We start from the raw sequence: 27,171 nt of genomic DNA on the forward strand, positions 1-27,171 counted from the left end.
CGCCCCAGTGCCGCTGAGGGTGTACTTTCTGTGCCTGCTTGTGTCCCCCCCGGTGCCCTACAAAACCCCCCTGGCCTGCCCTCCGAAGTCGCGTGTACTTACCTGCTGGCAGACTGGAGCCGGGGCACCCCTATTTCCATTGAAGCCTATGTGTATTGGGCACCACTTTGACCTCTGCACCTGACTGGCCCTGAGCTGCTGGTGTGGTGTGCCTTGAACCCCCAACGGTGGGCTACCTTGGACCCAACTTTGAACCCTGTAAGTGTTTTACTTACCTGTGAACTTAACATTTACTTACCTCCCCCAGGAACTGTTGATTTTTGCATTGTGTCCACTTTTAAAATAGCTTATTGCCATTTTTGCCAAGACTGTCCATGCTATTGTGATAATTCAAAGTTCCTAAGATACCTGAGTGAAATACCTTTCATTTAAAGTATTGTTTGTAAATCTTGAACCTGTGGTTCTTAAAATAAACTAAGAAAAATATTTTTCTATATAACAACCTATTGGCCTGGAATTGTCTGAGTGTGTGTTCCTCATTTATTGCCTGTGTGTGTACAACAAATGCTTAACACTACCTTCTGATAAGCCTATTGCTCGACCACACTACCACAAAATAGAGCATTAGAATTATCTCTTTTTGCCACTATCTTACCTCAAAGGGGAACCCTTGGACTCTGTGCATGCTATTTCTTACTTTGAAATAGTACATACAGAGCCAACTTCCTACAGTTTACAGGCATTGCAAATCTAAAACAGATGTATGCCCCCCAGGACATCCCTGGACTGGCCTCAAAGGATGACAGGCATTTTAAATCTAAAACAGATGTATGCCGCCCAGGACATCCCTGGACTGGACTCAAAGGATGACAGGCATTGCAAATCTAAAACAGATGTATGCCCCCAGGACTGGCCTCAAAGGATGACAGGCATTGCAAATCTAAAACAGATGTATACCACACAGGACTTTTCCAGGGGCACAGTAGAGGGTAAATTATAAACTGACCATGCAATTAAAAGTTTGAAACAAAACAATGGACCAGTAATGCAAACCTAAAACAGATGTATGCCTCAAGAGTTCCCAGTATAGGACTTAAAAGGATGACAGGCATTGCAAATCTAAAACAGATGTACACCCCACAAGCCTTTTCCAGGACAGGCATCAAAGGGGTTCAGTAGAGGTCAAATTATAAACTGACCATGCAATTAAAAGTTTGGAACAAGTAGTGGGTAGCCTGTGCCCACCTAAAACAGATGTCTATTTCTAGGCCACGCCCACCACAAAGCCTAGATATAACTAGCACAATGAGTCTGGTATAAAAGCCCCCACATTCACAGACCTCTTTTTTTCTGAACTACATAATTGAAGTTTGCGGAGAGCAGGTACCATCAGGACCTCAAGGCTGAAAACATGAAGGGCAGAGCACAGACTGGTGATGCTAAACCTCTTCTACTTAAGGTCTGTAATGTGATGCTTGTATATGTTCTACTGTAGTTTAACAGTGACATTAGCCCCCAACCTGTTTAACTATACATAGCAGGGTAAAATGCACTTGTTTTTAAAATGGTATTAATGTATGATGGAGGTGGCCGATGGCAAGCTGTGGGGGTACAATGTTTAATTTGTATAGGTTGGTTCTGGTGTTGAGCATTTACAGATATTTTTGAGGGTCTGCATTTTATTTTATGCTGTAGAGGCCATGCTTAATTTGTACTTGAAGGTTCTGGGGCTGTGTTTTTGTATGTATTTTAGAGGGTCTGCACCTATTTTGTAGGGTGGGGGCAATGTTTAATTTGTACTTGAAGGTTCTGGGGCTGTGTATTTGCATGTATCTTTGAGGGTCTGCACTTATTTTGTGGGGTGGAGGCCATGCTTAATTTGTACTTGCTGGTTCTGGTGCTATGCATTTGTATGTATTTTTGAGGGTGTGCACTTATTTTGTGGGGTGGAGGGCATGCTTAATTTGTGCAGGATGGTTCTGGTGTTGAGCATTTACATAAATTTTTAAGGGTCTGCACGTATTTTGTAGGGTGGAGGCAATGCTCAAGTTGAACTTGAAGGTTCAGGGGCTGTGCATTTGTATGTATTTTTGAGGGTGTGCACTTATTTTGTGGGGTGGAGCCCATGCTTAATTTGTACTTGCTGGTTCTGGTGCTGTGCATTTGTCTGTATTTTTGTGGGTCTGCACTTTTTTTGGGGGTAGAGCCCATGCTTAATTTGTACTTGGTGGTTCTGGTGCTGGGAATTTGTATGTATTTTTGTGGGTCTGCATTTATTCTGTGGGGTGGAGGCAGTGCTTAATTTGTACATGTACTGGTGTTTTTCCTCATTCAGACTTTGCTAATCATATCAGCTGCAAACCCACTGACAGACGCAGAGTATTTGTACTCATTTATTCTACATGGAAATTCTCAGACTCATCTTTTTGACGCAGTCCCACTGCCAGAGAAAGTTACCTTAGTTGCCAACATCAGTTGTTGCCAGTGCCGCTCCCTTATGGATGGGTTTTGAAGATCGCTAACGGCTCGTAGGGATGTGATCATATTTTTAACTGCGTTATCGAGTCCTGTGAAGGCATCCCACGCTCTAACCTCTTTATCGAGGTTTCGCACATCTTTAGAAAACTTCTTACAGTCAATGTCCATCTGCTCAACATTAATATCTTTCCATTTAGTAGTCTTCCAGTCATCGATGCTTGTATTAACCTGCACACAAAATAACAGTCAGTATAGGAAGTCAACAAGCCAGTCTTCCAGTCATCGATGCTTGTATTAACCTGTACACAAAATAACAATCAGTATAGGAAGTCAACAAGCCTACTGATAAAACAGTTCCTGTTTTTCAGTGTTCTTGAATGTCTGTTGATTGTGTTGTAAGGCTTCTACTCAGTGTAATCCTAATGTTGTGCAATGACTAGCTCTATGCGCAAGGGGCTCATTACTAAGTTATATACCTTTCTGCAAAGTGACAGACCCGTAATTCCTGATCTCGCTCTAGAGAGAGGGAATGCTGTCTTAGACCCTCCACTAACAGTAGAGAACTGGTTCTTTTGTTGTGCGTGTTATGCTAACACCACATTTCAGCTGACGTATAGTAAGTATATCGCCACCAAATGTATTACACTCCTGCTAAGCTGTATTGGTTCAAGTTGTGGAACAATGGTTAGTGTCTTAGGAGTAGTGCGCATGCGGATGCTTTTTTAAATTTTGGCATGGTGCTGCCAAGGGCCGGCTTTAGTGCTGGTGGCGCCCTGAGCGAAATTCTTTTCTGGCGCCCCCACCCCATGACCACCTCCTCGAATTCCCTCACTACCACTCAGCAAATGAGCTCCTTATATCTCCATAGCAGCCCTTTCACATACATTCCTTTGTTTTCCAGTGCTTGTAAAAACTGGCTTTACTAATCCACTCAGTTAGCCACATAAAATATAGTTCAATTCCTTGTAGCATGTATATTAACTCTCTACGCTACTTTATGATGAGTCAAAGCTGTCACTGGACAAAATTCCCATCTCTCTCCCTAGCAGTAAACATTAATCACAATAGGTATCGACATTTGAATTGTTTACTGTAGGAGGCTGGACTGGCTTGTAGTGAGTACCAAGGGGTACTTGCACCTTGCACCAGGCCCAGTTATCCCTTATTAGTGTATAGGGTGTCTAGCAGCTTAGGCTGATAGATAATGGTAGCTTAGCAGAGCAGCTTAGGCTGAACTAGGAGACGTGTGAAGCTACTACAGTACCACTTAGTGTCATATGCACAATATCATAAGAAAACACAATACACAGTTATACTAAAAATAAAGGTACTTTATTTTTATGACAATATGCCAAAGTATCTTAGAGTGTACCCTCAGTGAGAGGATAGGAAATATACACAAGATATATATACACAATAGCAAAAATATGCAGTATAGTCTTAGAAAACAGTGCAAACAATGTATAGTTACAATAGGATGCAATGGGGAAACATAGGGATAGGGGCAACACAAACCGTATACTCCAAAAGTGGAATGCGAACCACGAATGGACCCCAAACCTATGTGACCTTGTAGAGGGTCGCTGGGACTATTAGAAAATAGTGAGAGTTAGAAAAATAACCCTCCCCAAGACCCTGAAAAGTGAGTGCAAAGTGCACTAAAGTTCCCCTAAGGATAAAGAAGTCGTGTTAGAGGAATAATGCAGGAAAGACACAAACCAACAATGCAACAATGCTGGATTTCCAATCTGGGGTACCTGTGGAACAAGGGGACCAAGTCCAAAAGTCACAAGCAAGTCGGAGATGGGCAGATGCCCAGGAAATGCCAGCTGCGGGTGCAAAGAAGCTTCTACTGGACAGAGGAAGCTGCGGTTTCTGCAGGAACGCAAAGGGCTAGAGACTTCCCCTTTAGAGGACGGATCCCTCTCGCCTTGTAGAGTCATGCAGAAGTGTTTTCCCGCCAAAAGAACGCCAACAAGCCTTGCTAGCTGCAAATCGTGCGGTTAGCGTTTTTGGATGCTGCTGTGGCCCAGGAGGGACCAGGAGGTCGAAAATTGGACCAGGAGGTAGAGGGGACGTCGAGCAAGACAAGGAGCCCTCTTAGCAGCAGATAGCACCCGGAGAAGTGCCAGAAACAGGCACTATGAGGATGCATGAAACGGTGCTCACCCGAAGTCGCACAAAGAAGTCCCACGTCGCCGGAGAACAACTTAGGAGGTCGTGCAATGCAGGTTAGAGTGCCGTGGACACAGGCTGGACTGTGCACAAAGGATTTATGCCAGAAGTGCACGGAGGCCGGAGTAGCTGCAAAAGTCGCGGTTCCCAGCAATGCAGTCTAGCGAGGTGAGGCAAGGACTTACCTCCACCAAACTTGGACTGAAGAGTCACTGGACTGTGGGGGCCACTTGGACAGAGTTGATGGATTCGAGGGACCTCGCTCGTCGTGCTGAGAGGAGACCCAAGGGACCGGTAATGCAGCTTTTTGGTGCCTGCGGTTGCAGGGGGAAGATTCCGTCGACCCACGGGAGATTTCTTCGGAGCTTCTAGTGCAGAGAGGAGGCAGACTACCCCCACAGCATGCACCACCAGGAAAACAGTCGAGAAGGCGGCAGGATCAGCGTTACAGAGTTGCAGTAGTCGTCTTTGCTACTTTGTTGCAGTGTTGCAGGCTTCCAGCGCGGTCAGCAGTCGATTCCTTGGCAGAAGATGAAGAGAGAGATGCAGAGGAACTCGGATGAGCTCTTGCATTCGTTATCTAAAGTTTCCCCAGAGACAGAGACCCTAAATAGCCAGAAAAGAGGGTTTGGCTACCTAGGAGAGAGGATAGGCTAGCAACACCTGAAGGAGCCTATCAGAAGGAGTCTCTGATGTCACCTTGTGGCACTGGCCACTCAGAGCAGTCCAGTGTGCCAGCAGCACCTCTGTTTCCAAGATGGCAGAGGTCTGGAGCACACTGGAGGAGCTCTGGACACCTCCCAGGGGAGGTGCAGGTCAGGGGAGTGGTCACTCCCCTTTCCTTTGTCCAGTTTCACGCCAGAGCAGGGCTAAGGGGTCCCCTGAACCGGTGTAGACTGGCTTATGCAGAATTGGGCACATCTGTGCCCAGGAAAGCATTTCCAGAGGCTGGGGGAGGCTACTCCTCCCCTGCCTTCACACCATTTTCCAAAGGGAGAGGGTGTCACACCCTCTCTCAGAGGAAGTTCTTTGTTCTGCCATCCTGGGCCAGGCCTGGCTGGACCCCAGGAGGGCAGATGCCTGTCTGAGGGGTTGGCAGCAGCAGCAGCTGCAGTGAAACCCCAGGAAGGGCAGTTTGGCAGTACCAGGGTCTGTGCTACAGACCACTGGGATCATGGGATTGTGCCAACTATGCCAGGATGGCATAGAGGGGGCAATTCCATGATCATAGACATGTTACATGGCCATATTCGGAGTTACCATTGTGAAGCTACATATAGGTAGTGACCTATATGTAGTGCACGCGTGTAATGGTGTCCCCGCACTCACAAAGTCAGGGAAATTGGCCCTGAACAATGTGGGGGCACCTTGGCTAGTGCCAGGGTGCCCTCACACTAAGTAACTTTGCACCTAACCTTTACCAGGTAAAGGTTAGACATATAGGTGACTTATAAGTTACTTAAGTGCAGTGTAAAATGGCTGTGAAATAACGTGGACGTTATTTCACTCAGGCTGCAGTGGCAGGCCTGTATAAGAATTGTCAGAGCTCCCTAAGGGTGGCAAAAGAAATGCTGCAGCCCATAGGGATCTCCTGGAACCCCAATACCCTGGGTACCTCAGTACCATATACTAGGGAATTATAAGGGTGTTCAAGTAAGCCAATGTAAATTGGTAAAATTGGTCACTAGCCTGTTAGTGACAATTTGGAAAGAAATGAGAGAGCATAACCACTGAGGTTCTGATTAGCAGAGCCTCAGTGAGACAGTTAGTCACTACACAGGTAACACATTCAGGCACACTTATGAGCACTGGGGCCCTGGGTTACCAGGGTCCCAGTGACACATACAACTAAAACAACATATATACAGTGAAAAATGGGGGTAACATGCCAGGCAAGATGGTACTTTCCTACATTTACTGACGGCTGGATGCACAAGGAACTTTTCAGCAGGTGCTTTTAAATCCCAGGTTTTTTAAGTTATTGCTGAACACAGCGCCCCTCTGAGGTCAGCGCACCCGAATATAGGTCAGCCCCCAGTGTGGCCACACCACCCTAAAGCCGGCCCTGGTGCTTCCCCATGATGAGGCAGTTTTGGGAACAGGTTACTATCGCTCTGTCGGATTTGATGTTAGAACCTGTGGCATGTCAGCCACATCTGTGCCACCTCGGACTGGTGTGGGACCTGCAACCAACAGTGATTAGACTCACTGTAGTGGTGCTTCTATTGGCTAAGAGCCAAGTTGCGATTTGTTGGAGTAAATGAATGGCCCTTACAAGGCAACAGTGGCTTTTACATACGGCCTATCGCATAGAACAATTAGAGTTGTATACTGAGGAACATCCGCTGTCATCACGGACCAAAGACTTCTGGGGCCCATTTAAGCCTAACTGCTCACCATGCCTGAGTTCTCTTGACAGTGAAATGTAGGTGAGGACTTAAGTCTTGGAGCCCATTGGCACAATTGAACAAGTTACCTACCCTCAGTAACGACTTATCTGGTAGAGACATATTTTAGTTGCAGATTCCTTACTTTAGAATTTCCCCCAGGTGTTGACTGGATCTGGAGATTTTTCTTCGAGCAGCACCCTTGCGCGCCGTCAGGTGGCGTCGTTCGACTCCGCGCGCATTGTTGGTGTTATGGTCATCGTGATGATGTCGAGGTCGTATATAGGCGCCATCCCACCGTGCTGGCGTTAGTTTCTTTTCACGACTTTTCACTGCGTTAGCGCAGAGCCATGAAGAACACTGAGAATGGAGGGAATCCCTGTCCCTAGAAATCAGTTTTCAAAGCGGGGAGTATGGGTGGGTTGGTGTAGGAGGCTGGCCTGGCTTACAGTGGGTACCTGATGGTACTTACACCTTGTGCCAGGTCCAGTTATCCCTTATTAGTAGATTAGTAGTGTTCTAGCAGCTTAGGCTGACAGAGGTAGCTATAATAGAGCGGCTTAGGCTGAACTAGGAGACATGCAAGCCTCCTACTATACTACTTATATCATATAGGTACTATATCATAAGAATCACAATACTCAGGGTTACTAAAAATAAAAGTGCTTTATTTTAGTGACAATGTGCCAAATATATCTCAGAGGATATACTCCCTTAGGAGGTAAGTAAAATACACAAAATATAGACACACACCAAAATCAGTTAAGTAAACAGTTAGAAAAGTAGTGCAAACACTGTAGAACACAATAGGATGCAATAGGCCTAGCGGTAACACAAACCATATACTATGAAAGTGGAATGCGAGCCACTCAGGGACCCCAGGCCTAATGTAGTGTGTAGAGGGTCACTGGGAGTGTCGGAAAACACTAAGGGTGTCCAAAATACCCCACCCAAGACCCTGAAAAGTAGGAGTAAAGTGACCCTACTTCCCCAGAAACACACTAAAGCTTAGATAGGAGATTCTGCAAACACCACAACTGACTGCAAAGCACTGAAGACGGATTCCTGGACCTGAGGACCTGAGAAAGAAGGGGACCAAGTCCAAGAGTCACAAAAGTGTCCAGGGGGGGCAGGAGCCCACTAAACCCCGGATAAAAGTGCAAAATGGCTGCCTCCGGGTGGAAGAAGCTGAAGATTCTGCAACAACGGAAGGTGCTAGGGACTTCTCCTTTGCACACAAGATGTCCTACGGAATGCTGGAGGATGCAGAGTTGTTCTTTTGAAGAAAGACCGCAAACAAGCCTTGCTAGCTGCAAAGGTCGCGGTTAAAACAAAAGGGTGCTGCCCAGGCCCAGGAAGTACCAGGAGGTCGCCACTTGGAAGAGGAGACAGAGGTGGCCCTCAGCAACACAGAGAGCCCATGCACAAGAAGGCAGCACCCACAGAAGTACTTGAACACAGGTTCAAGAAAACTGAGCACGGCGGTTGTCTCAACACTACAAAGGAGGGTCCCATGAAGCCGGTGGTCAACTCAGCAAGTTGAGCAATGCAGTACGGAGTGCTGGGGACCTGGGCTGTGCTACGCACGAAGGATTCCTCGCAAAAGTGCACAGAAGCCCTAGCAGCTGCAGTTCACGCAGTACACAGAATTACTGCCTGGTCGAGGGGAGGCAAGGACTTGCCTCTGCCAAATTTGGACAGATGGACCACTGGACTGTCGGGGTCACTTGGATCCAGTTCCTGTGTTCCAGGGACCACGCTCGTCACGATGAGAGGGGACCCAGAGGACCGGTGAAGCTGAAGTTTGGTGCCTGCGTTAGCAGGGGGAAGACTCCGTCAACCCACAGGAGATTTCTTCTTGGCTTCCAGTGCAGGGTGAAGGCAGACAGCCCCCAGAGCATGCACCACCAGGAAACAATCGAGAAAGCCAGCAGAATTAGGCATTACAATGTCGCTGGTAGTCTTCTTGCTACTTTGTTGCAGTTTTGCAGGCGTCCTGGAGCAGTCAGCGGTCGATCCTTGGCAGAAGTCGAAGAGGGAGATGCAGAGGATCTCTGGTGAATTCTTGCATGTCGTTATCTGAGGAAAAGCCCACAGGAGAGACCCTAAATAGCCATCAGAGGAGGATTGGCCACCTAATCAGGTAAGCACCTATCAGGAGGGGTCTCTGCCATCACCTGCTGGCACTGGCCACTCAGAGGCCTTCATTGTGCCCTCACACCTCTGCATTCAAGATGGCAGAGGTCTGGGACACACTGGAGGAGCTCTGAGCACCACCCCTGGGGTGGTGATGGATAGGGGAGTGGTCTCTCCCCTTTCCTTTGTCCAGTTTTGCACCAGAGCAGAGACTGTGGGTTCCCTGAACCGGTGTAGACCAGCTTATGCAAGGAGGGCACCATCTGTGCCCTTCAAAGCATTTCCAGAGGCTGGGGGAGGCTACTCCTCCCCAGCCCTTAACATCTATTTCCAAAGGGGTAGGTGTAACACCCTCTCTCAGAGGAAATTCTTTGTTCTGCCTTCCTGCGACTGAGCTGCCTAGACCCCAGGAGGGCAGAAGCCGGTCTGTGGGTCTGCAGCAGCGGTAGCTGCAGAGAAAACCCCAGAGAGCTGGGTTGTCAGTACCCAGGGTCCATGCTGGAGCCCCGGGAATGCATGGGATTGGCACCCCAATACCAGATTTGGCATGGGGAGGACAGTTCCATGATCTTAGACATGTTACAAGGTCATATTCGGAGTTACCATTGTGAAGCTACATATAGGTATTGACCTATAAGTAGTGCACGCGTGTAATGGTGTCCCCGCACTCACAAAGTCCGGGGAAATTGCCCTGAACTATATGGGGGTACCTTGGCTAATGCCAGGGTGCCCTCACACTTAGTAACTTTGCACCTAACCTTCACTAAGTGAGGGTTAGACGTATAGGTGACTTATAAGTTACTTAAGTGCAGTGTAAAATGGCTGTGAAATAACGTGGATGTTATTTCACTCAGGCTGCAGTGGCAGTCATGTATAAGATTTGTCTGAGCTCCCTATGGGTGGCAAAATAAATGCTGCAGCCCATAGGGATCTCCTGGAAGCCCAATACCCTGGGTACCTAGGTACCATATACTAGGGAATTATGAGAGTGTTCCTGTGTGCCAATTAGAATTGGTGATAATGGTCACTAGCCTATAGTGACAATTTTAAAGGCAGAGAGAGCATAAACACTGAGGTTCTGATTAGCAGAGCCCCAGTGACACAGTTAGTCAATACACAGGGACACACATTCAGGCCACAAACTATGAGCACTGGGTTCCTGGCTAGCAGGATCCCAGTGAGACAGGCAAACACAAACTGACATGCAAGTAAAAATGGGGGTAGCATGCCAGGCAAGATGGTACTTTCCTACAGTCGGTAAGGAATCTGCAACTAGAATATATCTCTACCAGATAAATCGTTGCCGAAGGTAAGTAACTTGTTCATCTGATAGAGATTTCTAGTTGCTGATTCCTTACCTTAGAATAGATACCCAAGCAATACCATCCACGGAGATGGGCTGCGAACCAAGACCACACCAGAAAGTCCTGCAGGACATAACGACCAAAGTATCCATCTCTGCGGATCTGACTACCCAGGCAGTAATGTTTAGTGAACATGTGCAGGGATGCCCACATTGCTGCCTAACAGATATCAAGGACAGGAACTCTGCATGCTAATGCCGTAGTGGCAGCAGTTGCTCTGGTGGATTGAGCATGTAAGCCCTCAGGGGGTTGATCTTTGCCAAAGAGTAGCACATTTTGATGCAGAGCAGTACCCATCAGGAGATGGTCCACTTCTGCAGCGCATTCCTTTTCTTCGCACCCATATGTCCAACAAAGAGTTGGTAGCCCACCAGGAAATCACTAGTACGATTGAGGTAGAATGCCAACGCTCTTATTGGATCAAACGGTGGAGTCTCTCCTCTTCATGAAACGGATGTGGGGTTGCATAAAAAGTAGGCTAACAACCTTAGGAAGGAAGGAGGACCTTGTACGGGTCATCACTTTGTTGTGGTAGACAGACAAAAATGGTGGCTTGGAAGAATGAGCTTGAAGCTCACTTCCTCTGCGAACAGAAGTGATGGCAAAAAGTAAAGTAGTCTTGATTGTTAGGAGCCGTAGGGGACAATTGTGCAGCAGCTCAAAAGGGGCATACATAAGGTAAATTAGGACCAGGCTCAAGTCCCACTAGGGCATAATGAACAGGGTCGGAGGAAACAAATGGGTGAGTCCCTTAAGGAACTTTCCAACAATGGAATACTTGAATAAGGAAGGTTGATCTGGCTATCGAAGAAAGGCTGAAATAGCTGATAAGAAACCTTTAAGGGTGCCCAAAGGAGAGCCATGCTGGGCCAAAGAATGAATGAACAAGAGAACCTCAGAGGGAGGTACAGAAAGGGGATCAACTGTCAGGATACTTCAATTCGATTTCCTCAGAAGCAGAAGATAACTCCTCAGTCCCGACCCGAGCTACTCACAACGAACATTAATCCTTCGTGCTGAGTACCCCGGAGGGGGAAAGGGGAATGGGATGGTAGAGAGACTGCCACAGAGATGATGAACGCCAGTACTCAGTCTGCCTATTCACATCTAAGATTGGATACAGCACCTGCAAGAGTCACAGTCGCAATTACTAGGGACATACAACATCAGTTTTTCACTTTCTACTCTCAACACTTAGGGGGTCATTCTGACCCTGGCGGCTGGTGGCCGCCAGGGCCACCGACCACGGGAGCACCGCCAACAGGCTGGCGGTGCCCCCACGAGCATTCTGACTGCGGCGGTTCAGCCGCGGTCAGAAGCGGAAAGTCGGCGGTCTCCCGCCGACTTCCCGCTGCTCGGGGGAATCCTCCATGGCTGCGGAGCGCGCTCCGCAGCCATGGGGATTCTGACACCCCCTACCGCCATCCTGTTCCTGGCGGGTCTCCCGCCAGGAACAGGATGGCGGTAGGGGGTGCCGCGGGGCCCCTGGGGGCCCCTGCAGTGCCCATGCCAATGGCATGGGCACTGCAGGGGCCCCCGTAAGAGGGCCCCACTGTGTATTTCAGTGTCTGCAATGCAGACACTGAAATACGCGACGGGTGCAAACTGCACCCGTCGCACCCCTGCAACTACGCCGGCTCAATTCTGAGCCGGCGTCCTCGTTGCAGGGGCATTTCCTCTGGGCCGGCGGGCGCTCTTTTGGAGAGCGCCCGCCGGCCCAGAGGAAATGTCTGAATGGCCGCCGCGGTCTTTTGACCGCGGTGCGGTCATTTGGCGGCTCCCTCCAGGCGGGCGGCTCCCGCCGCCCGCCGGGCTCAGAATGATCCCCTTAATTCTCTTTAATTCTATTATTTCTTCACTCACCCTGAGTTCTCTGTAGCCTTGCTTCTCTCTATAAATGATAGCTCTTCTTAAAAAAAATGCTTATTACTGATTCTGGAAGAACTCCTCAACCTTTGTTAGAGATTGGTTTTATGTTGCTATATATATATATATATATAGTTGGTGATAATGCGTTCTTCAAATCAGCTGATGTTATTTAATTTCTCCTGTCTTATTGTGACTTCTGTCAATACTTGTATTTGTAAATGCTTGTTTATTAAAGTTTGTTTCTCCTTTATTACTTCGACATTTGTGGATAACTTGTATTTGTAAATGCTTGTTTATTACAGTTAGTTTCTCCTTCCTTACTTCGACATCTGTCGATAACTTGTAGTTGTAAATGCTTGTTTATTACAGTTAGTTTCTCCTTCCTTACTTCGACATCTGTTGATAACTTGTAGTTGTAAATGCTTGTTTATTTAAGTTCGTTTCTCTTTTAAACTCTATTTTGGTTTATTACCATTGAATTTGTAAATGCTTATTTGTTAACAGTTCGTTTCTCCTTTAAACTTGGTCTTCGTTTATAACCTTGACATTTGTAGATACTTGGGGGGTGATTCTAACCCTGGCGGTCGGTGTTAAAGCGGCGGCCAACCCGCCAACAGGCTGGCGGTAAAAAATATGGAATTCTGACCCTGGCGGGAACCGCCAACACAGACAGCCACTTTAACACTCCGCCCGCCACGGCGGTACAAACAAACAGCGCGGCGGTCACCGCCAACAGACAGGCGGCAGACAATGTACCGCCCACACTATCACAACTCACCAATCCGCCACCTTTTCCGGGGCAGGAGCACCGCCGATAAAAACACGGCGGAAACAGACTACGAACGGGAAAACGCACACCACTACGCACTCCAGGAGGAAGGAGGACAGCATGGAACCTGAATTAAACATCCTACCTGCTCTCGTCTACCTTCTCATCTACCACGAGTACGAAGTCCGGCGCAGACGACAACGGTGAGTACTGCACCTACGACACACGGGAGGGGGGAGGACGAAAGGTTACGGGCACACACATATGCGACCCCCCCCCCAACTATGTACACACCAATTCAGAGCAACAAGTCACAGTGACACCACCCAAACACCCCTGAAAAATGCTAGGACATAATCAAATTTGGAATAAATATTTATGTACCAAAAAGCTCCTGAAAATTATCGTACAACCATGAAAGATATTCACAAGAAAACAAATGACATACACATCAGTGTATAACTGAAGTACCAAGTCCTGCACATCCTACGAATTCATCATGTCCGTGGGCCAAAGTTTTGAGAAACAAGGGCAAAGCCCACACAGGAGACCTGAGACCTTTGGAGAGAACACTGCAGGGGCATCAGATGTAAAAACTACAGGCACCTCAGGGGGAAGGGAAGGGGGGGGCACCACAGCCACATGAGTCCACGACGCCAGATCCACGAGGAGCCACCATGCCCACTGTACCATCCTGGGGAGTGCAAAGCCACAGTCTCTCAATGTCTCTACAGTGGGTGGGCTGCCCACTGGACCATCCTGGGGAGTGCAAAGCCACAGTCTCTCAATGTCTCTACAGTGGGTGGGCTGCCCACTGTACCATCCTGGGGAGTGCAAAGCCACAGTCTCTCAATGTCTCTACAGTGGGTGGGCTGCCCACTGTACCATCCTGGGGAGTGCAAAGCCACAGTCCATCAGGTGGATGACAGTCTCCACTGGTCAAGGAGGAGGCATGGTGGGCACAGTGAACCATAAACAGTGATTGAGACGGCGGTGCCCAGCGGAGCGGTGTTTGAGAAGAAGGGCCCAGCGGAGCGGTGCTTGAGATGAAGGGCCCAGCGGACGGGTGCTTGAGACGGCGGGGCCCAGCGGAGCGGTGCTTGAGATGAAGGGCCCAGCGCAGCGGTGCTTGAGACGGCGGGGCCCAGCGGAGCGGTGCTTGAGATGAAGGGCCCAGCGGAGCGGTGCTTGAGACGGCGGTGCCCAGCGGAGCGGTGCTTGAGATGAAGGGCCCAGCGGAGCGGTGCTTGAGACGGCGGGGCCCAGCGGAGCGGTGCTTGAGATGAAGGGCCCAGCGGAGCGGTGCTTGAGACGGCGGTGCCCAGCGGAGCGGTGTTTGAGAAGAAGGGCCCAGCGGAGCGGTGTTTGAGAAGAAGGGCCCAGCGGAGCGGTGTTTGAGAAGAAGGGCCCAGCGGAGCGGTGCTTGAGATGAAGGGCCCAGCGGAGCGGTGCTTGAGATGAAGGGCCCAGCGGAGCGGTGCTTGAGATGAAGGGCCCAGCGGAGCGGTGCTTGAGATGAGGGGCCCAGCGGAGCGGTGCTTGAGACGGCGGTGCCCAGCGGAGCGGTGCTTGAGATGAAGGGCCCAGCGGAGCGGTGCTTGAGATGAAGGGCCCAGCGGAGCGGTGCTTGAGACGGCGGTGCCCAGCGGAGCGGTGCTTGAGATGAAGGGCCCAGCGGAGCGGTGCTTGAGATGAAGGGCCCAGCGGAGCGGTGCTTGAGATGGCGGGGCCCAGCGGAGCGGTGCTTGAGACGGCGAGGCCCTCTTCAGCGGTGCCTATCCTCACGGCGGGGCCCTCTTCAGCGGTGCTCTTCTCCACGGCGGGCCCTGTTCAGCGGTGCTCTTCTCCACGGCGGGCCCTGTTCAGCGGTGCTCTTCCGCACCGCGGGCCCTGTTCAGCGGTGCTCTTCTCCATGGCGGGCCCTGTTCAGCGGTGCTCTTCTCCACGGCGGGCCCTGTTCAGCGGTGCTCTTCTGCACGGCGGGGCCCTGTTCAGCGGTGCCTATCTTCACGGCGGGGCCCTGTTCAGCGGTGCTCTTCTGCACGGCGGGCCCTGTTCAGCGGTGCTCTTCTCCACGGCGGGCCCTGTTCAGCGGTTCTCTTCTGCACGGCGGGGCCCTGTTCAGCGGTGCCTATCTTCACGGCGGGGCCCTGTTCAGCAGTGCTCTTCTGCACGGCGGGCCCTGTTCAGCGGTGCTCTTCTGCACCGCGGGCCCTGTTCAGCGGTGCTCTTCTCCACGGCGGGCCCTGTTCAGCGGTGCTCTTCTCCACGGCGGGCCCTGTTCAGCGGTGCTCTTCTGCACGGCGGGGCCCTGTTCAGCGGTGCCTATCTTCACGGCGGGGCCCTGTTCAGCGGTGCTCTTCTGCACGGTGGGCCCTGTTCAGCGGTGCTCTTCTGCACCGCGGGCCCTGTTCAGCGGTGCTCTTCTGCACCGCGGGCCCTGTTCAGCGGTGCTCTTCTCCACGGCGGGCCCTGTTCAGCGGTGCTCATCCAGCAGGTCAAGGGAGCCAGACCTGGCCTGGACTCCCTGCTCAGTCGCCCTCGGACCGTGACGTTTCTGGACCCTTCGGGGACGGACTCCTGGCCTCCTTAGTGTCCTCCTTCCCAGCTGGGATGTGACATGTGGGGTCCACTTTCTCCGCGCTCCTGCTGCCCTTCCGCTCCTTTGATGGGGCTCTCGGGCCCTTGCCTCCCCTAGATGGTGTGGCTGGTGAAGTGGCCGCACATTGCTCCTTGGGGGCAGCCCTGTCGGTCCTCGCACGGCGGCCCTTGTTTTTGCGGGTCCTCTTGCCGGGGGGGGGGGCTGGACGTGTCCTTGCTGCTGATCCATGTGTCACTGCTGGCAAAGGGTGGACTCCAGATCCCATGCACAACAGTGACACGCGAAGCTGGGCTGGTGGTGGCTGCGGTGCTCTTGGGACTCTTTGCAGATGGAGGGGGGAGCTCATCGGAGGGAAAGAGGTCAAGATTAGCCATGAAAAGTTTTTTAGGGCCAAGGTAAAGGGTAGAAGAAGTGGAGATGGAAGTGGAGGAAGAGGAGGTGGTTGTAGGAGAGTCAGGTGTGCTGTCATTGGGTGAAGGTGCTGGTGCTGTAGGCTGTCGTGAGGTGGATGTCTGTTGGGTGGGTGGCTGCCTGCGTTTGTGTGTCTTGGAAGAGGGGGTGACAGACACAGTGGGAGAGGACACAGGGGACGTGTAAATGGCAGTGGGGGTGGTGACTGCACGAGTGTGGACTGTACTGGAGGGTGAGGTGGTGATGGAAGCACTGGCTGATATTGGGGTGCATGCAGGTGTGAGTGTAGACGTCACAGGAAGGGAGGAGGGAGACGAGGAGGAGGGGGACACAGAGGTGGTTGTGACTGTTGGAATGTCTGCATCTGGGTGTTGCTTGGGTGAGTGTTTGTGGGATCTGTGGTGCTTGTGTTTGGATGAGCTGCTCTTGGGTGTTGAGGTGTGTGCAGGCTGGTCTGATGGTGTGGATGGGATAGGCTGAGGAACAGGAGACAGAGAAAGGCTGGAGGCAGTTAGAAGAGGGAGACTGGAGACAGGGACAATGGCTGCCGTCAGTGCTGAGGCCAGAGCAGTGAACGCTCGTTGATGGGCAGCCTGACCCGAATGAATGCCCTCCAGGTACGCATTGCTCTATTGCACCTCCCTTTGCACACCCTGGATGGCATTCAAAAGGGTCGTCTGCCCAACAATGAGCGTCCTTACCAGGTCAATGAGCTCCGCACTGAGGGCAGCAGGGGCAACAGGGGCAGGGGCTGAGGTGCCTGGGGCGAAGGAGACGCGCGCCTTCCTGGGCGAACGGGCACGGAGCGAAAACTGAGGGGCTGCTGGGAGGGCGGGGCTGGTGCGCTGGGTGGCGGCTGTACCTGTAGAGGCGGGGGGCACGGATGTTGCCGCCACCGCTAGGGAGCTCCCATCCGAGGACGTGTCGCTGTCGCTGCTCTCACCAGCGGTCCCCGTCGTGGTGCTCCCCTCGCCCTCCGGATCACTGGTGCCCTCGGTGTCTGTTCCTGGGCCCACCGGGGCCTTGTGTCCTGCAGCTCCCTCGTGCTCCGATGCCAAATCTCCTCCGCCTGATGATGCTCATGCACACATGCACAAGAAGATGAAGAGAAAGGGTGGGGGGAGAAAAAAGAAGACCAGGTTGAGTGCATGCAATGTCAACACCGTTGGCGGAGAGGACAGACACAGGAGCCTAATGCACTAAGCCGCGCATTCGGGGTACACTACTCAGTACTACTGACTAGGACAACAGGCCAAGAGACGTCAAACGCGCACATGGGAGATGCTGGACCTTCAATGGCTGTACTTGTCACCCTACAGAGGTGGGGGCCGGGGGCACAGGGCCATGCCTAAGGGAGAGGACTACACTACAGAAAGCGCCCTGGCCTAATGTCACCCACAGCCCTCCTCCCCCACCCAGACGCCTCCACTGCGCAGAAAGATAGGAGAATGTGCTGATACTCACCCCCTTGTGTCTGCTGTGATGTCTTAAAGCGCCCATCCAATTCAGGGTAGGCCACCGCCAGGATCCGGGACATCAGGGGGGTCATGGTGCGACTGGCACTCCTCCTAGGTTGGGAGGCCATCCCCAGCAGTGTTTCTGCGGTCTTCCTTGTTCCGCGGCGGATGTCCTCCCACCTCTTGCGGCAGTGGGTGCCCCGTCTGTTGTGGACCCCCAAGTTCCGGACTTCCTTGGCGATGGCACGCCAAATCTCGATCTTCTGATGGGCGCTGACCTATTTGACATGTACAGGGTGGAAAGGAGGAAATCATCAATGACCTGCATGTTAGATGTGATTGGCCCCCCCCACCAACTTTGCCATATGACACATGCTCTCATCTGTCGGGCGTTGCACTCCTCATTCGCCCCCCACCCCACCAACTTACATCCACCCCAATCCACACAGACATAGCCCATTCCATGTGCACCCGGTGTACTCACTTGTTGGTCTGGAGGACCGTAGAGTAGCGCATACTGGGGGAGGACCCCATCCACGAGCTTCTCCAACTCTTCAGACGTGAAGGCAGGGGCCCTTTCCCCAGTCGCAGCAGCCATTGTATCTTCCAGACCGAGGTCACAGCAGCACTTGCAGTATAGGTCCTCTCCTGTGGATGATCAGGTCTCGAGTGATTAATCAGATAGAAAATGGCGGTCACGCCCGCGGCGGTGCGTACCGCGGCGGTGCGTACCGCGACCGCCGGCGCACATCGTCATTGGCTCCTGAAACCCATAGGCTTCAATGTTAACCAATGCGGCTTTGCGCCGCGGTCTTCGACCGCCTACCGCCACGGTGTGCCCCGCCAGCACATTGACCTCTCATCCCATTGTCCCACTTCACAGGTCAGGCAGCTGCCATTTCAAGGGCCTACATGGCTTAATTTTGACTGCGACACACAGGCCTAGGCCTTGCATTGCCACACATACACGCCTTTCAACCCATTGCCATTCTTTAACTGTGCAAGCTGTCTGTACGTACCTGTGGTTTGCCTGACTCTGTGCTCCATGTTGTCCTTCCTAGGCACTGTCCGCTGGGACTTGCGATGAGAAGGAGGAATCCTCGTGTGTACCGACCGCTGGTGGACCTGTCGACAATGGAAGAACGCCATATAATACTTCGATACAGACTTGACCGTGCCACTATCCATGAACTGTGTGCCCAGCTGGAGCCAGCCCTGATGTCCCCCATCCGCCAACCCACAGGGATTCCCCCTCTGGTGCAGGTTTTGTCAGTCCTCCATTTTTTGGCAACTGGGTCATTCCAGACCACAGTGGCCATGTCATCTGGAATGTCTCAGCCTATGTTTTCAAAGATTTTGAGCAGAGTGTTGTCTGCCCTGATGAAACTCATGCGGAGCTACATCATTTTCCCAGAGGAGGGTGACTTGCCTACAGTGAAGGGTGATTTCTATGCCCTTGGACATATCCCCAACATCATTGGTGCCATTGATGGGACCCATGTGGCTTTGGTACCCCCAAAAGACGATGAGCAGGTGTACAGAAACAGAAAAAGTTATCATTCGATGAATGTCCAGGTGGTCTGTTTGGCTGACCAGTACATCTCCCATGTAAATGCCAAGTTCCCAGGGTCAGTGCATGACGCGTATGTGATGCGAAATAGCAGCATCCCCTATGTGATGGAGCAGCTACAGAGACAACGTGTGTGGCTAATAGGTGACTCTGGTTACCCCAACCTGCCTTGGCTACTGACCCCAGTGAGGAATCCCCGGACCAGGGCAGAGGAACGGTACAATGAGGCCCATGGGCGAACTAGGAGGATCATCGAAAGGACCTTTGGCCTCCTGAAGGCCAGGTTTAGGTGCCTGCATATGACTGGGGGATCCCTGATGTACTCACCAAAGAAGGTGTGCCACATCATCGTGGCCTGCTGTATGCTTCACAATCTGGCATTGCGACGTCAGGTTCCTTTCCTGCAGGAGGATGGTGCAGATGGTGGTGTTGAAGCAGCTGTGGAGCCTGCGGAGAGTGAAGAGGAGGAAGACTCAGAGGACGACACAGACAACAGGGACAGAGTAATAGAACAGTATTTCCAGTAGCACACAGGTAATAATCACCCATGCCATTTTACATTTCCTGAAAGCCTCCTGCATCTCAACTTTGTCGATTTCCCCCCAGACCTATAAACATGATGTTTGATTTTCCCTTCCTTTTTCTGTGCTGTATGAGCCACTGCGTGACCTCGGCTTGGTTGGCCCATGGACTAATGCTAAGTTACCTCGGTATGTGTAATTCACAATGTTAATAATACGTAATTGATATGTAATGTGTCATACATTTGTAAATAAGACAGGCTGAGTCCTGATTGATTTCAGTGCAATGTGTGATTTATTATTAGTGCATAGATATTGGTACATGATAGTGAAACAGTGATGGGTGGGGGTGGAGTAATGTCCATGGCGGAGTCCAGTTCTCAGTCTCACAGGTGCATTGTCCATATGCCTGTGGCAGGATGGAGCAGGGGCAGTTCAAGGTTTGACAGGGTGGCAATGTGGAACAGTGGGAGGACTTCAGGGGGTATGTGATGCTGGCGGGGGACTTGACATCCTACTCTGTCGGTTTTTTTGATCTCAGGCTCCTTTTGCGGGGCGGTTGTTCTTCAGCAGGAGGTGGGGTTCTGGTGGGCTGTCGTTGTGGTGGGGCCTCCTGTCCACTAGCGCCGGCGGAGGTGGTAGGCTGTTCCTGTTCCTGGCTAGTGACAGGGGCCCTGTGTGATGCCACATGGTCCCGAAACGTGTCCTCTATACGGTTCAGGGCCTGGACTATGCTCCCCATAGCGGTTGAGATGTTGCTGAGTTGGTCGCTGAACCCCATGTAGCGTTGCTCCTGCTGTGCCTGGATCTCCTGGAACCTGGCCAGTACCATCGCCATCGTCTCTTGTGAGTGGTGGTAGGCTGCCATGATGGTGGTGAGGGCCTCTTGGAGAGTAGGTTCCCTGGGCCTCTCCTCCCCCCCCCGTCGCACAGCAGCCCTCCGAGTTGCCCTGTTTCCCTGGGCCTCTGTCCCCTGGACGGTGTGCCCACTCCCACTGCCCCCAGGTCCCTGTTGTTGTTGGGTTGGTGGGTTACCCTGGGGGCCCTGTAGTGGTAGACACACCGCTGCTTGACCTGTCCTAGAGACAGAGGCATGGGCCCGCTGGGTGGGAGCTGTGCTGTTGTTCCCAGAGGGGGTTGGGTCTGCAGTGGCCTGTGTCTGGGTGAGGGGAACCGACTGCCCAGAGGTCCCCGATGGTCCGGGCTGGTCGTCAGGTTCCAGGTCGACAGAGCTGCTGTCATCACTAGGGGCCTGTTCTGGGGGTGGGATGGACATTTCTGGTCCCTCCTGACCGGTGTGTTGTCGTTCGGTCCTGCATGGGGTAAGAGGGTATGGTTATTGTTTCTGTGTGTGCATTAGCTTGCGTTTTATGGGTGCCCTTGTCCCCCAGTGCTGGCATTCCCTTGGGGGAGGTGTTGTGAGGGTGTTGTGTGGGGGGGGGATGGGTATGTGCAGTGGTCATGCTTAGGTGATGGGTGTCCATAGTTTGGGGGTGGCATGCAGGGGTTGGTGTTGGGTGGGTTGTGCTGGGGAGACATTCTCAGGGAGGATGTGTGCTGGGGGGTTGGGGGTGGGGGTTAGCATGCTGGGGGGGGGGGTGAAGTGGTTGGCCTTGTACTTACCAGAGTCCATTCCTCCGTGTACTCCAGCGAGGCCATCAGGATGCAGGATGTTTAGTACCTCTTGCTCCCATGTTGTGAATTCGGGTGGAGTGGGTCCCCCGCCAGTCTTCTGCACTGCGATGTTGTGTCGCGAGACCATCGAGCGCACCTTCCCCCGTAGGTCGTTCCATCGTTTGCGGATGTCCTCTCGATTTCTGGGATGCTGTCCCACCGCGTTGACCCTGTCCACGATCCGCTGCCAGAGCTCCGCCTTCCTTGCTATGGTGGTGTGCTGGACCTGTGAGCCGAAGAGCTGGGGTTCCACTCTTATGATCTCCTCCACCATGACCCGGAGTTCTTGGTCCGAAAAGCGTGGGTGCCTTTGTGGTGCCATGGGGTGGTGTGTATGAGGTGTGGGGTGGTGTATGTGATGATGTGTGTGTTGGTGTGTGGTGGTTTGTGCTTCTATGTGGTGTGTGTGATGTTGTGGTCTGCCTCTGTGTGTCTGGCTCTCTATTCTCTGATGTGTCTCTCTCTCCTTCGTCTCTGGTTTTTGTTGGTAGGGGTTTGTGGGTGATGTGGGTGTGTGTTTTATATGGTATTGGATGTGTGGGAGTGGTGTGTGTATGTGTTTCAGGTGTGTGCCTTTCAAATTGTCCAATGTGGTAGGGGTTTGTAAAGGTGTGTGTATTTTGACCGCGGTTGAATGACCGCCGCGTCGATTTGCGGGTCATAATGGGATGGGCGTATTTCTGTTGGCGTGGCGGTGGAGGTTTGGTCTTCTCCAGTTTACCGCTGGCCGCTGATGTGGCGGACTGCAGTGGAGGGCGGATTTTCGGAGGTTTTGCAGTTGTGGGTCAGAATGTCCGTGGCGGCTGACCGCGGCCGCGGCGGTATTGTGGCGGCCTTCTGACCGGCGGTAAGCGGCTTTTACCCCCCTGCTCTTTTAAAGTTCGTTTTTTCTTTGACTTTAATATCTTAAACAAGAACCTTGTAAACATAAGGTTAATTCATACATTAACTCTGTAGCCTTGCCGACTTCCACGGGAACGGTCTACTATCAAACTCTACGAATAAACCTTGACAATATTTATCCGTTTTCTGTAATATAAATCTTCAAATGTAATTTTACCTCACAGGAGTTTCTGTTCTGAAGCGCGCTCTCTCTCCACACAGCTGATTCCTGTCAGACCTCAGGCGAAGTGCAAGGCTTCCAGCTGGAGAGCTCGTAACCTAGCAACCAACCGATTGCAAGACTAGAACTGTAACTAACCTTCAGGACTCACAGCGGCCATCTTAGATCTTCTCTTCTTGATTCTTCCTTTGAAATAAGCGCAAGATTACTCTGCAAACCTTCTTCCAGTTTGGGCTTTGCTGTCTCCACTGAGGATATCTCTTTGCTTTTCTCATGCACTTCTTTGATTTGACTTGGCAAGTTTGTGTGGTCATGACATCAACAGACTTCTTGGTACACCATGCCACAAATGTAAGCCAACTGGCAGCCGGGCAGTTCTTCTGACAGAGTTCAGCTGTAGATCAAGAAGGGTCTGATTTGGCAGGGTGAGAGACCCAGTTTAATATACCCAAAAATGCCTTTGAAGCGGGGGAATCTTCAAAGAGTGGTTTTAAAGTTCCCCTTTCAGCCCAGCCCTGTTTGCCAGGTTCCCTGTGGGGGGGGGTTATCAGTCCTTTGTGTGAGGGCAGACCACTGGTCTTTGAAGTGTAAAAGAGAGCCCCTCCACCCTTCCTGCCCAGGGAGACACATTCAGTATGCAGATGAATGCAGATGTGACTGAGTGTCCTGTGTTTATGGCTGTCTGGGTGGAAGGCAAAAGGGGAGCTTTCAATCAGGACAGACCGGATGTGGATTGGAGACCGTCTGTAAGGCACAGAGGTGCAGAGAAATGCCCACTTTCTTAAAGTGCAATTTCTAAAATAGTAATATTAAATTCAACTTCACCAGTGAGCAGGATTTTCTATCACCATTCTGGCCATACTAAACGTGACAGAGGTACTCCTTCCAGATCAGAATCTACCACTTAAAAGTATATGAGGGGTAAGGGCATGGCTTATGACATTGTAGGAAAATGGCTCCCTGTTGCAGTTACTCCCCACTTTTTGCCTGATATTGATGCTGACTCGACCGAGAAGTATTCTGGGACCCTGCTAACCAGGCCCCAGCACCAGTGTTCTTTCACTAAAAATGTACCATTGTTTCCACAATTGGCACACCCCTGGCACACAGATAAGTCCCTTGTAAAAGGTACCAGTGGCACCAAGGGCCCTGTGACCAGGGAAGCTCTCTAAGGGCTGCAGCATGTGTTGTGCCACCCTAAGGGACCCCTCACCTAACACATGCACACTGCCACTGCAGATTGTGTGTGTTGGTGGGGAGAAAAAGGCAACGTTCACATGGCATCCCCCTCAGGATGCCATTCCCACAAAATACTGCCTGTGGCAATGGTAAGTCACCGTGCCAGCAGGCCTTACAGCCCTAAGGCAGGGTTCACTATACCAAAGGTGAGGGCATAGCTGCATGAGCAATCTGCCCCTACAGTGTCTAAGTCTATTCTTAGACATTGTAAGTATAGTGTGGCCATATTAAGTATATGGTCTGGGAGTTTGTCAAAATGATCTCCACAGCTCCATAATGACTACACTGAATACTGGGAAGTTTGGTATCAAACTTCTCAGAATAATAAACCCACACTGATGCCAGTGTTGGATTTATTACAAAATGCACCCCAGAGGGCATCTTAGACGATGCCCCCTGTAATTTACCCAATCCTTCAGTGCAGGACTGACTGGTGAGTGCCAGCCTGCCACTGAGATGAGTTTCTGCCCCCCTGGGGTGAGAGACTTTGTGCTCTCTGAGGAAAGAAACAAAGCCTGCACTGGGTGGAGGTGCTTCTCACCTCCCCCTGCAGGAACTGTAACACCTGGTGGTGAGCCTCAAAGGCTCATGCCTTTTGTTACAGCACCCCAGGGCATCTCAGCTAGTGGAGATGCCCGCCTCTCCGGCCACTGCCCCCACTTTTGGCGGCAAGGCAGGAGAGGATAATGAGAAAAACAAGGAGGAGTCACCCTCCAGTCAGGACAGCCCCTACGGTGTCCTGAGCTGAGGTGATCCCTGCCTTTAGAAATCCTCCATCTTGAGATTGGAGGATTCCCCCAATAGGATTAGGGATGTGCCCCCCTCCCCTCAGGGAGGAGGCACAAAGAGGGTGTAGCCACCCACCAAGACAGTAGCCATTGGCTACTGCCCTCCTGACCTAAACACATCCCTAAAATCTTGTATTTAGGGGCGACCCAGAACCCAGGAAATCAGATTCCTGCAACCTACACAAAGAAGAAGGACTGGTGACCTGAAGCCCTGCAGAGATGACAGAGACGACAACTGCTTTGGCCCCAGCCTTACCGGCCTTTCTCCAGACTCAAAGAACCTGCACAGCGACGCATCCGACAGGGACCAGCGACCTCTGAAGCCTCAGAGGACTGCCCTGAACCCAAAGGACCAAGAAACTCCAGAGAACAGCAGCACTGTTCAAAAACAGCAACAACTTTGCAACTTTAAAGCAACTTCCAAAGAACTCACTCTTCCCGCCGGAAGCATGAGATTTCACACACTGCACCCAACGCCCCCGGCTCGAGCTCCAGAGAACTAGCACCGCAGAGAGGACTCCCAGGCGACTGCAACTACAGGAGTAACCTGAGACGACCTCCCTGCCCCCCCCACGACGCATGCAGAGAGGATCCAGAGGCTCCCCCTGACCACAACTGCCTGGAACAAAGAACCCGACGCCTGGACCAAGCACTGCACCCGCAGCCCCCAGGATCAAAAGGAACTGAACTCCAGTGCAGGAGTGACCATCAGACGACCCTCAGGCTAGCCCAGTCGGTGGCTGGCCCGAGAAGCCCCCCCGTGCCCTGCCTGCACCGCTAGAGTGACCCCCGTGTCCCTCCATTGATTTCTATTGAAAACCCGATACCTGCTAAGCACACTGCACCCGGCCGCCCCTGTGCTGCTGAAGGTGTGTTTTCTGTGCCTACTTGTGTCCCCCCCAGTGCCCTACAAAACCCCCCTGGTCTGCCCTCCAAAGACGCAGGTACCTACCGGTTGGCAGACTGGAACCGTAGCACCCCTGTTCTCCATAGGCACGTAAGTATTTTGGGCCCTCCTTTGACCTCTGCACCTGACTGGCCCTGTGTTGCTGCTGCGGTGACTTTTGGGTTGCCTTGAACCCCTAACAGTGGGCTGTCTATGCCCAGGAAACTGAGCTTGTAAGTGCCTTACTTACCTGAAAAACTAACCAATACTTACCTCCCCCAGGAACTGTTGATTTTTGCAGTGTCCATTTTTACTAAAACTGTGTATGGTACTGCTCTAATTCAAAGTTCCTTACTTACCTATGTGGAGTACCTTGCATTTTATGTACTTACCTCAAATCTTGAATCTTGTGGTTCTAAAATAAATTAAGAAAATATATTTTTCTATATAAAAACTATTGGCCTGGAATTGTCATTTGAGTGGGTGTTCCTCATATATTGCCTGTGTGTGTACAACAGATGCTTAACACTACCCTCCGATAAGCCTACTGCTCGACCACACTACCACAAAATAGAGGTTTAGTATTATCTAATTTTGACACTATCTAACCTCTAAAGGGAACCATTGGTCTCTGTGCACACTATCTCTCACTTTGAGATAGTATATACAGAGCCAACTTCCCACAGACATCGAGATGGCGGTCGCACTCTAAGAGTGCTCCGGACCACTCTGTCATTCGCCACCATCTTCATCTAAACATCGCCCCCAAAAACGTGTACCTGTGTGAGGCTGTCTCCTATCTGTATGTGGCGCCCTGATGGAGGTTCATGTCCGGCTCCAGAAGAGCTCGGAGAAGCCCATGATTCTGATGGCCTAGACCTGCCTGCTCACAAGATGGCGGAGGCGGCTGGCTGGGGACCTGAAGGGAGAGCGACGTGCCTTAGTGTGGCGCCGGGTGGCAGCTGCTGGGGAGACTAGCCGGCTGGGACATGTTTGCGGAGCCCCGGGCAAGCCGCTGCTCATGGAGGGGCTGCTGCAGCACGCGGCCTAGGGCGGAATGCAGTGGAGTAGAAAGAATATCTTGGACCACGCTCCCCCAGAAGGGAAGTTCGCTTCCCCCGGTTGGGTGCGAGCAAGGGAGCGCAGCCGCGGGCAGAGTGTGGCCTGGCCGGGGTGCTCCCCCCTTACGGCAGATCATGGCTTGAGGTGGTGAGGTGGGCCGAGGCCTGGTGGAGTGCGGGAACTTGCGCCGCTGCTGTTCGCTTCCTCCTGTGGGGCCTTGTGAGAAGGTAGCCTCTTTCTAGCCTTGTTACCCCCACTTTTGGCCTGTTTGTGAGTGTATGTCAGGGTGTTTGTCACTGTTTTCACTGTCTCACTGGGATCCTGATAGCCAGGCCTCAGTGCTCATAGTGAAAACACCATGTTTTCAGTATGGTTGTTATGTGTCACTGGGATCCTACTAGTCAGGACCCCAGTGCTCATAGGTTTGTGGCCTATATGTATGTGTCACTGGGACCCTGTCACACAGGGCCCCAGTGCTCATAGGTGTGCATGTATATGTTCCCTGTGTGGTGCCTAACTGTCTCACTGAGGCTCTGCTAACCAGAACCTCAGTGGTTATGCTCTCTCATTACTTTCAAATTGTCACTAACAGGCTAGTGACCATTTTTACCAATTTACATTGGCTTACTGGAACACCCTTATAATTCCCTAGTATATGGTACTGAGGTACCCAGGGTATTGGGGTTCCAGGAGATCCCTATGGGCTGCAGCATTTCTTTT

The 27,171-nt window shown here is 51.7% G+C and overlaps 1 protein-coding gene across 1 annotated transcript in view; it reads right to left on the minus strand.

Annotated features, from left to right (window-relative positions):
• Positions 1–27,171, minus strand: part of DNAH17 (dynein axonemal heavy chain 17) — a 7,556,186-nt gene that overhangs the window by 5,806,186 nt on the left and 1,722,829 nt on the right. The window contains exon 13 of the mRNA XM_069201738.1: positions 2,458–2,706. Coding sequence (XP_069057839.1) covers positions 2,458–2,706 — 249 coding nt within the window. The remainder of the gene's footprint in view (positions 1–2,457; positions 2,707–27,171) is intronic.

The sequence above is a fragment of the Pleurodeles waltl genome, chromosome 7 (genome assembly GCF_031143425.1).
Source record: "Pleurodeles waltl isolate 20211129_DDA chromosome 7, aPleWal1.hap1.20221129, whole genome shotgun sequence".
NCBI lineage: Eukaryota > Metazoa > Chordata > Amphibia > Caudata > Salamandridae > Pleurodeles > Pleurodeles waltl.